Source organism: Castanea sativa, chromosome 10 (genome assembly GCF_040712315.1).
Source record: "Castanea sativa cultivar Marrone di Chiusa Pesio chromosome 10, ASM4071231v1".
Classification (NCBI taxonomy): Eukaryota; Viridiplantae; Streptophyta; class Magnoliopsida; order Fagales; family Fagaceae; genus Castanea; species Castanea sativa.
Window position 1 is genome coordinate 19881258 of NC_134022.1, and position 16000 is coordinate 19897257.

Below are 16000 nucleotides of genomic sequence, written 5' to 3' on the forward strand. Positions count from 1 at the left end.
GCTCCTTTGTCGACGACGGAATTTGATGGAGATTTATGTTTTGTTGGCTCATGCGCACCTGGTTCCTTTGTGTCCAGATTAACCACACCGAAGTTGAGAACAACTCCAAGTTGTGATCAGTTGTAATGAGCCATGAAAGCAATTCCTTAAAATCCACAAAGGTGTGTCTTCTCCGGCAATGTTGAATCGGTTCTTCTTCCCATACCACGTCCAGTTCACCGCAAGACCAGAGAGCATGCAAAGCTGATTCGGGTACCTGTTTGCAGCGGTCACATGTCGGACTTTCGATGATAGTTCGCCTTACCAAATTATCCTTAGTTGACAAAGAGTTCCTGCAATCCCTCCACACCAAATTCTTGATTTTGTTCGGCACCTGAAGGGAGCAAAGTGTCTGCCACAATACCTTATTAAGCTCCCTTTGTTCTTCATCCCACACGGTCTGTTCTTCAGCTTTCAAAAATCTGTAGCCCGACTTACTATAATAGACTCCACTGCTAGTGAAAGGCCAAAATAAGGTATCCTCTGCCTCGCATCTAGAAAGTGGAATTGATTTGATTAATTCAGCTTCCTCAGGAGTGAACAAACCTTCAATCAGACCATGATCCCACTGCCTTATGTCTTCCTTAATCAAAACCTCCACCTTAGCATTAGCCATTAATTCCACACAAGGAGATTGAACTTATGGCATGTTTTTTCTTGGCAGCTAATTATCTTGCCATATACCCACTGCCTTCCCATTCTCAATTCTCCATTGGTAGCCCCTAAGTAATACCTCCCTTCCATGCAAGATGCTATTCCACGCATGAGAGCCACTACTAGAATGTTTAGCCTCCATAAAGGTACAATTTGGAAAGAAGTGCCTTGAAGACTTTGTGCAACAATGAGTCCGGATTTTTCAATAACCTCCATGCTTGTTTAGCTAACAAGGAATCATTGAACATAGCTATATCCCTAAACCCCATACCAACCTCCAATTTTGACTTAGTTAATTCCTCCCACTTCAACCAATGGATCTTTCTTTTTTCTTCTTTTTGTCCCCACCAAAATTTATTGATCATGGTTTCAATTTCATGACAAAGACCCAAAGGTATTTTGAAACACCCCATAGCATAAGTTAGGATGGCTTGTATTACTGCTTTAATGAGCACTTCACGACCGGCTTGAGATAATAGTTTCCCTTCCCAACCTTGGAATTTTTTCCACACCTTTTCTTTGATAAAATTGAAGACTTCTTTCTTTTTTCTACCCACCAATGATGGCAGCCCAAGGTAATGCTCAAAATGCACAATTTTTTGTACACCCAAGGCAGCCATGATTTCTTGTTTGGTTGCTTCCAAGGTCATGAAAGAAAGTTAAAAGCAACAATTTATTATTGGTGTTCTTCCTTGACCATCTCAAATGTAACAACTTTCAAGTCCCGAAGGAAGAGGCTCAACCTTAGACCCAAGGACCATCAACACACAACGTACAACCAGATTTACAAAAACCCAGCAACTTCTTGTTCATAAGAAAGCCAAAACCATCATACTCATATTAATAAGGGTTTCTTACCCATCATGAAAGAAAGTTAATTGAATTTGCTAGCCCCTTCCTATCCAACAACCAAAAAAAAAACTAACTTGCCAAGTCAAAACTGCTAAGATTCTAAATAGACCTATTAGATTTAGAGATTGTTCGGTCGAAATCCCAATCCGCCATTGGTAGGTTGATTAAAAATTTTGGTCTCCATCTGCACAACCCGAGCCGTGCCCGTGTAGTGCACATCCTTATTCCTTACGACTTACGTTACGAGGAATAGGCCGTTTCTTTCTTTCTTTCTTCTTACTTCTTACTGTGTAATTTTAGGATCGGGCGGGTGGTTCCGGGTCAAACCGGTATAAAAGGAAAAAAACGAATCAAACAACTCCCCCGACCCGTAAATTAAAAGACAGTCCACCGGGTCGGGTCAGATATCATATTAGCAAGGAAGGAATTAGCAGCAACAACCAAAAAAAGAAAAGAAAAAAAAAAAGCGAGCTGGTGTAGAGAGACAAAGAGAAAGAAAGAAAGAGATGACGACGATACGCAGATTTTGCTGCAACGATCTTCTTCGCTTCACTTCGGTCAACCTAGACCACCTCACTGAAACCGTAACCTCTTCTTTCTTCACTGTTTTTCTATTTTTTATTTTTTATTTTTTATTTTTATCCCAAAAATTTAATTATTGTCTCTTAATTAATTTGCTATATACATTACTCTCTGTACTTTACAGTTCAACATGTCCTTCTACATGACCTATTTAGCAAGATGGCCCGACTATTTCCATGTCGCCGAAGCCCCCGGTAACCGAATCATGGGTTACAGTACGCGCTCTCTCCCTCTCTCTCGTTAATATTGTTTTTAAAATTACTTGCAATTATAGAAATGGAGGGTTCATTTAGATGTAATTTTTTTTACTGTGTAGTTATGGGAAAAGTTGAAGGGCAAGGGGAGTGTTGGCATGGTCATGTAACTGCGGTAACTGTTGCTCCAGAATATAGGAGGCAGCAATTAGCCAAGAAACTGATGAACCTGTTAGAAGATATCAGTGACAAGATGTAAATTTCTCTGTTGCCAGCTTCTTTGTTTTGATTTCTATATTTTTCTTGTTTTTCGCGCACATGCTATTTTTGTAATGATTGTGAAAATTTTGATGTTGAGTGGAACTTTTATGAGATAAACTCAATGTTGTTAGTGATGGAATGTGGGTTGAGTAATATGACGGCGTATACATGCTAATGATTACCGAGACCTTTTTGTAGCTCTCGTAATAAAACTGCAACAAACTCGTGGACACAACCTTGATCTCTTTTGCTCACTATTTTGTGTTGTTTGCATCCCATAGATCCTGGGAAAGTTAGGGTCAACATTGAAACCTCTTTGACATTGGGGTCCTATATTGATTCTTGATTGCAACTTTTAACGGTTGTCGGTCAGTCTAAACCAATTTTACATTTCAGAATTGTGCATTGAGAAGCCACGTCAACCACCACTTGCAGCTTAGTTTTTCAAAGTTTTATATGTTTGTCATCCTTGCGTATCAATGTATGTTATGGTTACCATGAAAGATTGGCTTCAATTCAATATATATATATATATATATATATATATTGTTGTTGTTGTTGTTGCTGGTTCAAATTTCCCTGAGAAAGATGTTTGCAGTCTTACAAGCTTGTAAAATTATAAATTTTGGTAGGAATGGTTGCTGTATTTTGGCTTTTTACATTGCAATTTGTGCAGCAGATTTTGGTAGTATAGATAGTTCCATGATCGTTTATGTTAGATTATGGGTTCACTGGAGTCACAATAGACAGTTTTTAGTGTAAAGTCTTAGGTTGACTGTAATGGGTAATGATTAGGTTTTCAGTGTTTCCCCTAGTAAAAGGCTATTTTTATTATTTTTCTTGTGTTATTGTAGTTTGTTGAAGAGGAAAATTTGAGCCTTTGGGCTTGTTGTGAACTCCTAAAGCAGCTGAAACGGACATTACGTTGAATCTAATTGATAGAAAAGCTTGTGGAAGTGCAAGGTGTTACTTTAGGTTGCTATTGATCAATCTGGGCTGTGCAAAATGTAGATCTTGTGTAGTTATGGACATCTTTGATATCAATATGGGTCACAATGATATAAACCTACACCATTCAATAAGATATTAAAATTTTGAATTTTTTTTTTTTTTTTTTGGGTCTAGGCTGGGGAAGAAGAGGGAGAGGAAGGAGGTGGACGTGGGCTTTCTCTATGTAGATTTGCCAATTATGAAACTAGCAAATATTTTATGGTGATTACTTAATGAAGGTATTAACCTTTTTAAGTGTTATAACTTCATTTCTGTGCTTGTACCTACTTTTTGCAACTACAATTTTACTTTTCATGTTGATTAATGTCTTGACATAGAGCAGGGAGTTCTAAGCTTTTGAGTTTTTGTTAAGTATATATTGTTATTGAATTAAAATGTTTGTATAGGGACCATCTTTGCAGAATTTCTATTTGATGCATGTAGAAACTCTCACTGGCTTGTATGTTTGCTTGTTTAGTCACTTACAAGCATGGTGACTGGTGAGTAGTTTTCTAGGCTTTGCCTTTTCTATATACTAATAAGAACTTTCTCCTGGCAGTGACAAGGCTTACTTCGTTGATCTTTTTGTTAGAGCATCAAACACACCTGCAATAAAGATGTATGAAAAGGTGATTTCTTTTAACTTGGAGATTTGTTGCTTTCGTACCAAAATGTAAATGCAGGAATGTTATTCTAGGTATCTAACCTCTTGCAGGTATTAGGATCCCCCTCTCCCCCCTTTCTTGTCATTGTATGAAGTTTTGATCTGTTAATGCTATCATTTCCAGTACTTTCAGATGCATGAAAGCTTCGTAAATTTTTAAATATATTCTGGAGCCTCAACCTTGGTCTTGCAAAATTTTGCAGTTTAAGGATGTTCATATCGCTCTTTCTTTTCATTTTTAGGACAATTAAAATTTCTTTTGATAAGTAAATAAAATTTTTATATTAAAAATTAAAAAGGAGGATGCCTAGCAATACACAAGCTGTACAGAAGGACAGCCTCAAGCTAAATTACAACACTCAAGAATATTTTAAAAAGAGGAATAGAATGGCTGGTAGTGCAACCATCCAATCAAACAAGACACGCAAACAGATCTGCTTCGGCTCCCTTGTGCTTCGTTATAAATATTTGAAAGCTTGCTTATACATTCCCTCCATATAGTCCACATAAGACATAACGGAACAGCCCCCCAAATAACTCCTGGATCACCTTCGACGAAGCCCCCATTCCAACACTGCAATAGCTCAATCACCCTCCTTGGCATCACCCATTGCACCCACCCCAAAAAACAAAAGATGAAAGACCGCAACTCCTTAGCAAACTCACAATGAAGTAAGAAGTGGTCAACACTCTCCCCCTTTTTCTTTTACACATAACACCAATCAACTACAAGTCTACAACCGCCCTGCATTGGCGTAAATTATCCAAAGTAAGGATCTTACCCAACGCAGGAGTCCAAGTGAAGAATGCTACCTTAGTCAGGACATGCGCCATCCAAATACTCCTCCAAAGGAAACAAAAGGTGACAGCTACCACACAGCACTTTGTAAAACAATTTCACCTCAAAATTTCCTTTCTTAGTTGGTCTCCAATATATCTGATCAGCAGCCCCCTTCCTAATCTTTTTGATGAACAGAGTAAACTCATGAATGAATGCAGTCACTATATCCACCTCCCAATCAAAAATCATGAATAGCTCTTGTAAATTTAATATCCCAAAGCATAGTCTCTCTATTCCACCTCAAATAATCCGCAACAGTTCCTAAGCTATACTATACAGAGCTGGGAAATCATCCCTCAAGAAACTTTCCCCACACCACCAACAGACCATAAAGAACAGAAGTACCTGTGCCAACATTCAATTGAATGCAGCCATAAAAACGATTCCACCCCATATAACAACAACAACAAGCCATAATTCCAAAATTTTGGGTTAGGTATGGATCCTCAGTAGATTAGTTAGGGTTGGCCACATGTATTATTTTTCTTTATTCTAGTCTATATGAAGTCATACTTTTTGCTACTTCCTTAATCAATAAGACCTTTTAATTTGGATATTCCTCTACCTTTTTTTAATTCCCTCACTTGGATGAACTCACTCTTTCTTACCTGTGCATTAATTGCTCTCCTTTGAACATCTCAAGCGACTTTCTTGCATATTTTTATCAATAGGAGCTACCCCTATCTTTAAGCGAATTTCCTCATTTTGGATCCTATTTTTCTGTATATTTCCACTTATCCATTTTAACATTCTCATTTAAGTTACACTCATTTTATGAATATGTTGCTTCCAAACAACCCAATATTTGGTATCATAGAGCATAAGTTGGTCATATAGTAGTCTAATAAATTTTTTCTTTTCACTTAATAGGTATTATACAATCACAAATACTCCTAATTCACTTCTCCACTTTATCAACCTTGATCTTATTCTATGATTCACATCCTCTTCAATCTCCCCATCTTTATGAACTATGGAATCCAAGATATTGAAAGCTCTTTCTCTTTAGTATCTCTTGGCCATCAATTCTACTTAGACTATCTAAGCAAGGTCCCAAGAGAGAGAGAGCTCTCCATCATCCGAAACATCCCCAATTAATGCTTGAGCACTAGAACTGGCTTTCCCTCATCACTTGTAAGTCTTTAAATGGGGTTCCCATTATGTTCCCATTATGAATTTCTTAAATTTCCAACCTTGACATCGATGTAGCTTCCTGAAGACCATGTCCATGTGGACTAGATACTATTTGAGTCTCCCAACAAAAATCATATATTATATTTTGTGGCAACCACAGTACTGCAATGTCTGGTAGATTATTCTTCGAATCATCATAGCTATATATGCAGAGACCATTACTTATAATTGTTATGTGCTGAATCTCTGCATCTCCTTCTAGTGAACAAATTGTATCCCCACTAGTTGGTTGTTACTACAACTATTTGCACTGACCTGCACAATGGAATATCTTTGGATCATTTCTATATCTTTGCTATCAAGGATGGAAGCCAGAAAAAGAAACGGGACTTTTTTTGTTAGTTTGTGAGAATTTGGATCAACTTTTACCTCTGGAAAAGTTGTAGGATTGCTCAGCTACCACATTCCTCTTGCAGTTTTCAACTATTTGATCCTTACTGTTTTAAATTTGATTGAAGAGTCACCGTTTTAATTTGTGGGTAAGAGAGTACCCTCCTATAATTCACACATCCTAACTATATAAATAGATCAGAAACTGTCATTTTTGAAAAATCACACGTTCAGTAGTTGAGAGCCTAGGGTGTCCACTTAAGTTTTAGGCCATGATCAAGCTTTGCAGTTACTTTCGTACCTGCTGTCTCATTAGTGTGCCTGTCATCCTTTGGCAATGCTAGAAGGGACTCTCCCCCTTTATGTCAATTTTAGATTATAAAGTTCCTATGTAATTGCCTTTGCAAAAGAACCTCTATGTATAATATAGGATGCTGTGCCATCCCTAATTTTTTGGTGCACTTATGTATGATCTATTCTCACAAAAAGATTATTTGTGCCAATTAGAAAGTGTCAGATAATGTTTTTGGAAGAAATGGTTCTGTTTGTGTTAGCAGAAGCTATACCTGTGTTGATGTTTAGAAAGTTGTCTTTAGACTGATTGATTTTTTCTCTTTTTCTTCTTTAGTTGTGAGGGTCTGCAGTTGGCTGTTTTAGGCTTTTAGCTGTTTCCTCTGTATAGATTTGTTTGCAGCTTCTCACTGGGTTGCAGTTCTTTGTATTGACTGTTTGCAGCATTTTCAAGGGTTGCTTGTTTCATTAAAACTTTTTTTTTTGGGGGATAAATATGAGTATTTTATTGATATAAAGAGGCGTATGGCCCAGGTACACTGGAAGTATACAATAGGTACACAATCATCCCTTCAAACAAGGATCTGAAAAACAGCAATTTCAACTCTAAAATGGTCCTTCACACCCTTCAAAGCTTCTGCTATTCCTCTCTCACCATATGCACTACATTAGTATTCTTCTCTCACCATATGCACCAAATTAAACTACATTACTATTCCTCCTTTGCCATATGCATTACAGTAAACAATGGAGAATGGAGAATTGCCTTTCATATTTCCATATTCCAATGTCAATCGAAGTGGACTTTCCAATAAGCTAACAAATTGATTACACCTTTAGGCAACACCCACTAGATCTCAAATAGGCTAAAAACCGTAGTCCACAATTCTCGGGCAATTGGACAATGGAGAACTAAATGATCAACTGTCTCCCCATTTCAATTTAAATCTTAAATGCCTTTGTTCTAAATAGGCAGATTCTTGATTCCATTTTTATTGCTAATGAATGTCTTGATAGTAGATTGAAGTCTGGTCAGCCAGAGTTGTTATGTAAATTGGACATAGAGAAAGCCTTCGATCATGTGAACTGGGGATTTCTTACTTACTTGCTTGAGCGTTGTGGTTTTTCTGATAAGTGGAGGTGGTGGATTTCTTTTTGTGTATCAACGGTTCGTTTTTCTATCCTTATTAATGGTACTCCCCATGGGTTTTTTTGAAGTTCAAGGGGGTTGCGGCAAGGTGATCCTTTGTCCCCCTTGTTATTTGTGTTGGTTATGGAAGCTGTCGGTAGAATGTTGGATAAGGCTGTCCATGAAGGTCGTTTGTCAAGCTTTAGTGTAGGTGTTTCTGCTGGAAGATCTTTGATGGTTTCCCATCTCCTTTTCGCTGATGATACTCTAATTTTTTGTGATGCTAATATTGATCGTATGCTGATTCTCCGTTTGGTGCTCATTTGGTTTGAGGCTGTGTTAGGTTTGAAGGTAAATTTGGGTAAGTCTGAATTGGTGGTTGTGGGGGCAGTTCATGACATGGATCTTTTGGTGGCTGTCTTAGGCTGTAAGCAAGGGTCCCTCCCAATGAAACACTTGGGTCTTCCTTTGGGGGCAAAATTGAAGGACAAGTTAATATGGAATCCAATTCTTGAGAGGATGGAAAGAAAATTAGCAGGTTGGAAAAAATTATATTTATCCAAGGGAGATAGAGTCATTTTAATTAAAAGGACTCTTTCTAATCTTTCTACTTATTTTCTTTCTTTATTCCCTATTCTTGCTTCTGTGGTCAACCGAATTGCTAGACTGCAGCGGGACTTCCTGTGGGGTGGCCTGGGAGATGAGCCCAAATTTCATCTGGTTGATTGGTCTACGGTGTGTACTCCGCTTTCTTCAGGTGGGTTGGGGATTAGGAACTTGAGAACTTTCAATGTAGCTTTATTAGGGAAGTGGTTATGGAGATTTGGGCAAGAAAGGGTTGCTCTATGGCGTCAAGTGATAGAGGTGAAGTATGGTTGTGATTGGGGTGGTTGGTGTTCTAGCTCTTTCTCTGGTCCATATGGGGTCAATTTGTGGAAAAATATTAGAAGGGGGTGGCACTCTTTATCTCGGTTTATTATGTATGAAATTGACGATGGATCAAAAGTGCAGTTCTGGCTAGATCGTTGGTGTGGAGCTTCTTCTCTTGCACATCGCTATCCTGAGTTATATAGGATTTGCCATAGCAAAGAGGCAAGTGTGGCGGATCTAATGAGGTACACCAATGGAGTCTTCCATTGGGATTTTCAGTTTTTTTGGGAGGTGCATAATCGTGAATTGGAAGCTTTCAGGAGCTTCATCATTACCATTTTTAGCACTCCTGTAAGGGGGATTGGGGAGGATTCGAGTTGTTGGTTGCCTTGTAAGAGTAAGGGGTTCACGGTTAGTGCATACTATCATCTTCTAGTTGGCCATAGTGAGCACTTTTTCCCTTGGAAAAGTATTTGGAAGCAGAAGATTCCCTCTTATAGTGGCTTTCTTTGTATGGACCGCAGCCTTGGGAAAATGTCTGACAATTGACAATTTAAGGAAAAGAGAGATCTGCATTTTGGATTGGTGTTATATGTGCAAGTGCAATAGTGAAAGTGTTGACCATCTTTTCCTTCATTGCCCGGTTGCTTTGGAGTTGTGGGATATGGTTTTCGGTTTATTTGGAGTTTGTTGGGTTATGCCAAGGTCTATTGTTGGGCTATTGGCTTGCTGGTAAGGTCGTTTTGGTCGCCATCGTAATGGAGATATATGGAAGGCCGTTCCTCATTGTTTGATGTGGTGTATCTGGAAGGAGAGAAATAGTAGGTGTTTTGAAGACAATGAGAGTTCCATGCCTGATCTCAAGCTTCTATTTTTTCTGAACCTTACTTGACTGGTTCTCTATGTGAAGAAACCAACATTTTTCTTTTATTTTGGATTTACTTGACTTTTGTAATGTTCTTTTTTGATTTGTTCCCTCTTGCATACTTCCTGTGTACTTGGGTGTCTATTTCTTTTTAATATCAATGAATCTTTATTACTTATTAAAAAAAATTTAACTCTTCATCTCCCCCCCCCCCCTCCCCATCCCCAAAACAAATAGGTGACCTTGCCAATGAGATCTTGCACAAATGGCTCATTCTTCCCTGTAAGAGTTAGGTGGAGGATGACGTCATGACTTCAAGACCCCAAGGGTGCATGTGTAATCTACCAATAAAAAAAGATGTAGCTTCTTTTGCAACCAAAATGAGTAATTCACATTATGACGCTTAGTTCTTTCACTTTATGAGGGCAAAACTTAGGTATAGTACATTAGGTTTCCCAATGAAATTTAAACGCATAGTTGCATTGAATTTACATATTTTTGGAAAATGTCAGGCTGTTAGCACTTTATGGGTCATTGCAATCATGTGTTTAAATTAAATTGGGAAACCTATTGTACTAATTTAAGTAACAGTACTTAAGTTTTGCTCATTTCATAACTATCTATTAACACTGCATTTTTATTGGGGAATCATTGTAACTAATGCTACCATGTGCCATGAACATGTTATTCATTGCTTCCCAAAAGGAACTTCCTGTCTAAACTCTTGGTCCCGCCCATCATTTCTCTTTTGCTGGGACCAATTCTATTAACCAGTGTTGATATTTCCTTCACTGCCAGTATTAAGTATTTAATATGATGTTTTCTTGTGTCATTTCTCCCCTTCAATGGGTCAAGATGATGCTCACTTACACCATTTCTTTGTTTTTCATCTCTCAGCTTGGGTATGTAATCTATAGAAGAGTGCTACGCTATTATTCTGGGGAGGAAGATGGGTTAGGTGAGTCTCACATCCAAGTACAAAACAGATCATGATGTATTACCAAACTTGTATTGCTTCTTATCTTTTATCCATGTGTTCTGTTTTCAGATATGAGGAAAGCTTTATCTCGGGATGTCGAAAAGAAGTCCATCATCCCCCTTAAACGGCCAATTACTCCTGATGAATTAGAGTATGATTAGTTCAGCTTTCTATGGAATTTCTGTTGGCCAAACTGAATGATGATTCATCACCATGTGCTTGTGGCTTTTCGTAGACTGGTTTTTTGAAGTTGTTCTTCTACTATTGGTACCTCTTTCTTCCGTGAATAGTAATTTGCTTTTATCATAAAACTCTTGAAGTTCATATTGAAAAGTTACCTTCCATTACAAAACAATTTCTTGAATCATTCTTAAAGCAGTAGCTTGCCATGGGTCATGAAAGTTGTTGTTTGTCTATGATTTTAAGTTTTTATGGCTTGAAGGTGAGATGCATGCTGTCGTTTAATACACTCTTAACTCTTAAGAGTCTTTTCCACAGTTTAACATGCGCTCTCACTCTGGGCAATCCCGTGTCCCAAAAAGAGAGAGATAAGACATTCTTGCCCATTTATAACTCTAGGCCTTGGCTCATATCATAAAAATAAAAGAGCCAGGTTTTGATCAAATTTGAGTTCGAAGGAAAAATATAGGAGAAGAAAGTTGAATGAGGTCACAACCAAAAGAGATCTGGTATTGATTGGGTGGACTTCACATGCCCAATTCCCAAATAGGCCCACCTCATTCGCAAGTGGCTAAGGCCCAACAAAAGCTGCACCCTCTTTAGGTCAATGACCAAAACCGGTGCTAGCTTTCTCTACCCAACCAATTTGTTTAGGAGAGAAAGGTTAAAGTGAAGAGAAGAGAACAACAACCCAGGTGGGTTGGCCAAGTGGTTGGGCACTTGGTCTCAAAGTGCTTGTCCCAAGTTTGATTAGGTGTGCTCCCAATTCGAGTTTGGGTACCTGAGCTAGCGATTTATCCCACTAGGGCCCACTCATTGCGAATAGTGATTAGTTTCTGGTGGAAAATTCTAAGGATATACTGGGAAACCAAAAAAAGAGAAGAGAACAAATCTTGGTTCTATTGTATCACCTTCACTTGCAGATTGTGGCGTTTCTCTCCTGGACCTGTTATATCCTTAAAACGTACAAAAATACAGAAGTAGCAGCACAGGAGGACCCTTGTACAATGGTCCAAACCCTGTACACTGCAATGAGCCATCAAAATCAGAAGTTCGAACCCATCTGATTTGATTTAATAAATAAATTTTTGCTCTGCTCTCTCTCTCTCTCACAGTCACAGACACTACTTTATTTCTAATATTTCAGGCCCTGTTTGGTAGAGTAGTTTAACATGTTTTTAGTTTTTAAACAACATTACGCGTATTTTTACATTTTTCCACTCACGCGTATTTCACTCACACGTATTTTTACCAAATGGCCCCTTAGTTTTTCATTCTAATCTTTTTCCAAAGATGGTAGGGCCATATGAAGAAGTGGGGTCCATGGTATGTGCATCACTGCATGTTCGCCGCTTGCACAACAAAGAAACATGCAATGAACAAGGGGTCCTCACGTGCCCTCTCGGCTTCATTCTGAAAAAGAAAAAAAGAAAAAAAAAGAAAGAAAAAAAAATCAAAGTAATGGAAGTTTTGGAAGGGCATTACCAAAATGGGCTAGCCTCCAAACAGAGTCATCCATTCTTGCTTTTGTAGTGCTGCATCTGCTTGCCACTCAGACTCAGCCTTTATTTATTTATGAAAAAGGTTAACAAGCACCCGGTGCTTGTTAAGATTTCTTTTTTTATGTTTCACTTAAAAAGAGGAAAAAAGTTATTAAAAAAGTTACCAAAAAAAATTGCAAAAAACTGAAAAACTGTCAAGAATTAAAAAAAAAAAAACCAAAAAATCATCAAAAATGTGTTGTGAGCGGGCACCTTAGGTGCCCGTTAACACAACCCTTTATTTATTAATGTCCATTTGAAATTCCCCTTGTCCTCTTCCCCAATTCTGTCGTTTACTTACAGAGTAAACTCACGTTAATTAATTTCCACCATCCAAACAAAACCAAACCAATTTGTTTTCCATTGATTCTAAAGGCAGCAATCCGTGCAGTACTGTTATATATGATGGACCATAAGCTGTCTCTCTCTCTCTCTGGGTCAATGACCCAATGGATATAGATAGGTATGCCTTTGAGTAGGGTACAGCAATTGTCTTTTTCAATTTTTTTGCGGAAACATGTCAAACATGCCAGCCATATGGTGCTGCATGACTTACAATCGTCACTTAGAGGGTTTCCATGCTAGTTGAATTATTTTCAGGTGGCCCTGCCCCTGAGCCAGTGGATTATGGAAGGGTCATGGTCATGGTCATGGTCATGGACTTAAGTGCATGGTTAATTGGTACGAATGCTACTTTTTCCTTTATGACATTACTTTTGCCATTCACCACAAACTCTCTCCTTTATCACCTAATTCAAGTGATCACAAATACAATCATGTTCCTTGGACTATTTTTTTTTGTGTGTGTTTTTTTAACACCCAGCCACAGCCACAGCCACAGCAAAAAGTCATTTACCCAGAGTTTGGCTTTAAATGGTCAAGCTACAAAACCATGTTCTTATTCCCTACAAAACCATGTTCTTACCCAAATTTTTTGTTACTTGCACTGCTAATTATATAATCTAAATTATCAAAACGAAAAAGAGAAAATCAAAGATGTAATTTTAATTCTACTAAAGTAGAAAAAAGTGATATTTCAAAAAGGTGTACAAGAAGAACAAATAAACTAATAGAAAATGCTATTCCAAAGGAGCCCATCATTTTTGTTGTGGCCATGACTATGCTAGCTCATTCTCTTGCCTTTTGACTTATTTCTCCGCACTTATTTTCCTTTCTATGTCACAAAAGTTATGAAAATGATATTGAAAATCATCATCATCATTATTATTATTATTATTTTGCAAGTGGTCAAACAACTCAGCATATGTTGAGGTCCATACCATAGCGATTGACATTTGGATGAAAATGACTAACTTGAACGTTTTACGGTTATGATTGTCTTTCTAAATTTGGTCAAAAAAGTGAGAGATTGAATCCATTTTTTGCGTTATGCTATTCCTAATATTGTACTTACTCTCTCCACTACAACTTGTAACATAGTTCTTACATGCCCAGTCTCATTGGCTAATTCTCAGTCAATATTCTTGAAATTAGACTGAAGAAGTGCCATACTTCTTGATGAATTGGCCCACTGGCTTAGACATGGCAGATCAAGTAGCTAGTCAAAACAGCATAAAGAGCTCGGTGCTTTAGACAAACCTAGCTAGTTGTGGAATTCAAAATGGGACAATATATAATTAGTAGGCAATAAATCTCTCATATTTCAATAATGGGATATCAATTATCAAGTCTTTGATGATAAGGGATATGGTGAACTTCCACTTCACGTGTTTGTATTCGATACTGTCTGCCATTTCCCATTTTTCTTACATTGAGAAGGAAACCATTATACCAACAAGCTAAAAAGGGTTCATCTTCTTCACAAAACAACTTATTGTGGTTTACCATATATATCCACTAAATTTGTGCAACCACTAATCCATTCCGAGATGGGACATTTTGAAGTTTTGGTAATAAGTCTTTTCTAGATGTTGGACTTCACAACATTGATTTTGGTTCTTTGAACTTTTGGAAGTATATACTGGTCACAATAAATTTTCTTCGTAATTCTTGCTAGATTAGATGGGTATTTTGATACTATAATTAATTTTGAGTTGTTAGCTAGTTAGACCAAGGTTGTCAAAATCAGAATCCTACGTAGGATCGTGAGAAATAGGTGAGATTGTGGATCGTAGGATCAAATTGTAGATCGTAAAATCCTACATTATTTGAGAAAAATACACATTGATATGTTAAATAATCACATAAATTATAAATTCATTCATAAAAAACCAAAAATTATTTGCATCCATTTGATGTAATTACCATACATCACTAAATTCATTTGTAAGTATCATTTAAAAAGGTCAAAAACTTTTAAATGTGACACTATCTCTCTACATTAGAATAGCAAAATTTGGTCTATTGGGATGTTATTTTTCATTTTGGTCAAACTGAGCTTTCTATTAAGTTAAAAAAGATTACAAGAAATCAGGATCGTTTGGAATCTTCAAAATCGTATGATCCTACCGATCTTAAACGATCGCAAAGATCCTTGAAAGATTTGGATTGTTTTAGGCAGGTGAGATTGTAAAATCGTAAGATCGTAGAATTCAAATCAAGATTTTGACAACCCTAAGCTAGACACGTATTTCTACGTTATCAACCTCTACAAGTGGTTATTTGCTCCACCTTTAGTCATGTTCCTCTATGTCAGAAATCGAACTCAACCTCCTCCAAATTAAAATGTACCACCCCATGGTCTCTCATGAGTATAGAACCCCCATTAAGAGCTTGTGGGTCAATGTGAGTATTGTTTTGGGTTTATTTAATATATGGGCTGAAATGCTGCTATTTTAGCTACTCCACAAAAATTAAGGCTCTAACTGCACAAATGTTTTTGTGAAATTGTTGCGAATATTTGTTAAAAAATTCTAAGATTTTATAATAAATCATAATTTTTGTCACAATTATCTACGTAGTAAATCATGTGAGTAGTAAAAAAAAATTGCTGATTAATGTAAAAATGATATACAACCAATTACAATATGTCACGTAAAATAATTGTTGCAAAATTGCAACTTTTTTTTATATATTTAGTACTAGAATTACTCATATTTGTTGCGCCTCTAACTTTATTGAGTCTATTCTATGTTGTTAATTTCCTATAAAAGTAATTTATACTAATAATTGTCCTTCAAATACTTTAATTTTGAATCCTCATATCTAAACCAAACATTTGGATAATATTTAGTGTGTATTAGACTGAGTTGGATGAGACTGATGACAGAGTTGGATGCTGCAAGTGCAACCATTCGACCGGTCAACTGGCCCCCTTTTGTGTATTGTCTCCTTCCTTTCTACTTATTTTTCATCTATTTATAATTTGATGTATTTTCTTTTTTCTTTTTGATGTATTTATTACCTTACTTCTTGTTTGGTAGGACCTTTTGGCTTTTGAACCCTTTGGACATAGACCAAAATCACTTTTTTAATTTGTACAAAAAAGAAATCCCATATTGATGGAGAGAATCGAATGTGCTTCATAAATAATGGCATTTATTTACACACATAATTCTAAGTAGCATTTTTTCAAACAACTCTT

The 16000-nt window shown here is 37.1% G+C and overlaps 1 protein-coding gene across 1 annotated transcript; it reads left to right on the top strand.

Annotated features, from left to right (window-relative positions):
- The first annotated feature begins 1930 nt into the window (after nt 1-1930).
- On the top strand, nt 1931-11131 carry LOC142611563 (N-terminal acetyltransferase B complex catalytic subunit NAA20). The gene is made up of 6 exons (XM_075783628.1): nt 1931-2129; nt 2252-2342; nt 2444-2576; nt 4132-4201; nt 10654-10714; nt 10805-11131. The coding sequence occupies exons 1-6, from the start codon at nt 2052-2054 to the stop codon at nt 10894-10896; spliced, it is 525 nt and encodes a 174-aa protein (XP_075639743.1). The 5' UTR covers nt 1931-2051; the 3' UTR covers nt 10897-11131.
- The last annotated feature ends 4869 nt before the right edge of the window (nt 11132-16000 follow it).

What these genes read in the sequence shown, in the direction of transcription:
- LOC142611563 (XM_075783628.1), top strand. Translation starts at nt 2,052, where the DNA reads ATGACGACGATACGCAGATTTTGCTGCAACGATCTTCTTCGCTTCACT. An exon ending in CAATAAAGATGTATGAAAAG is followed by an intron (nt 4,202 to 10,653) that starts GTGATTTCTTTT and finishes TTCATCTCTCAG; the next exon opens with CTTGGGTATGTAATCTATAG. An exon ending in TGGGGAGGAAGATGGGTTAG is followed by an intron (nt 10,715 to 10,804) that starts GTGAGTCTCACA and finishes TTCTGTTTTCAG; the next exon opens with ATATGAGGAAAGCTTTATCT.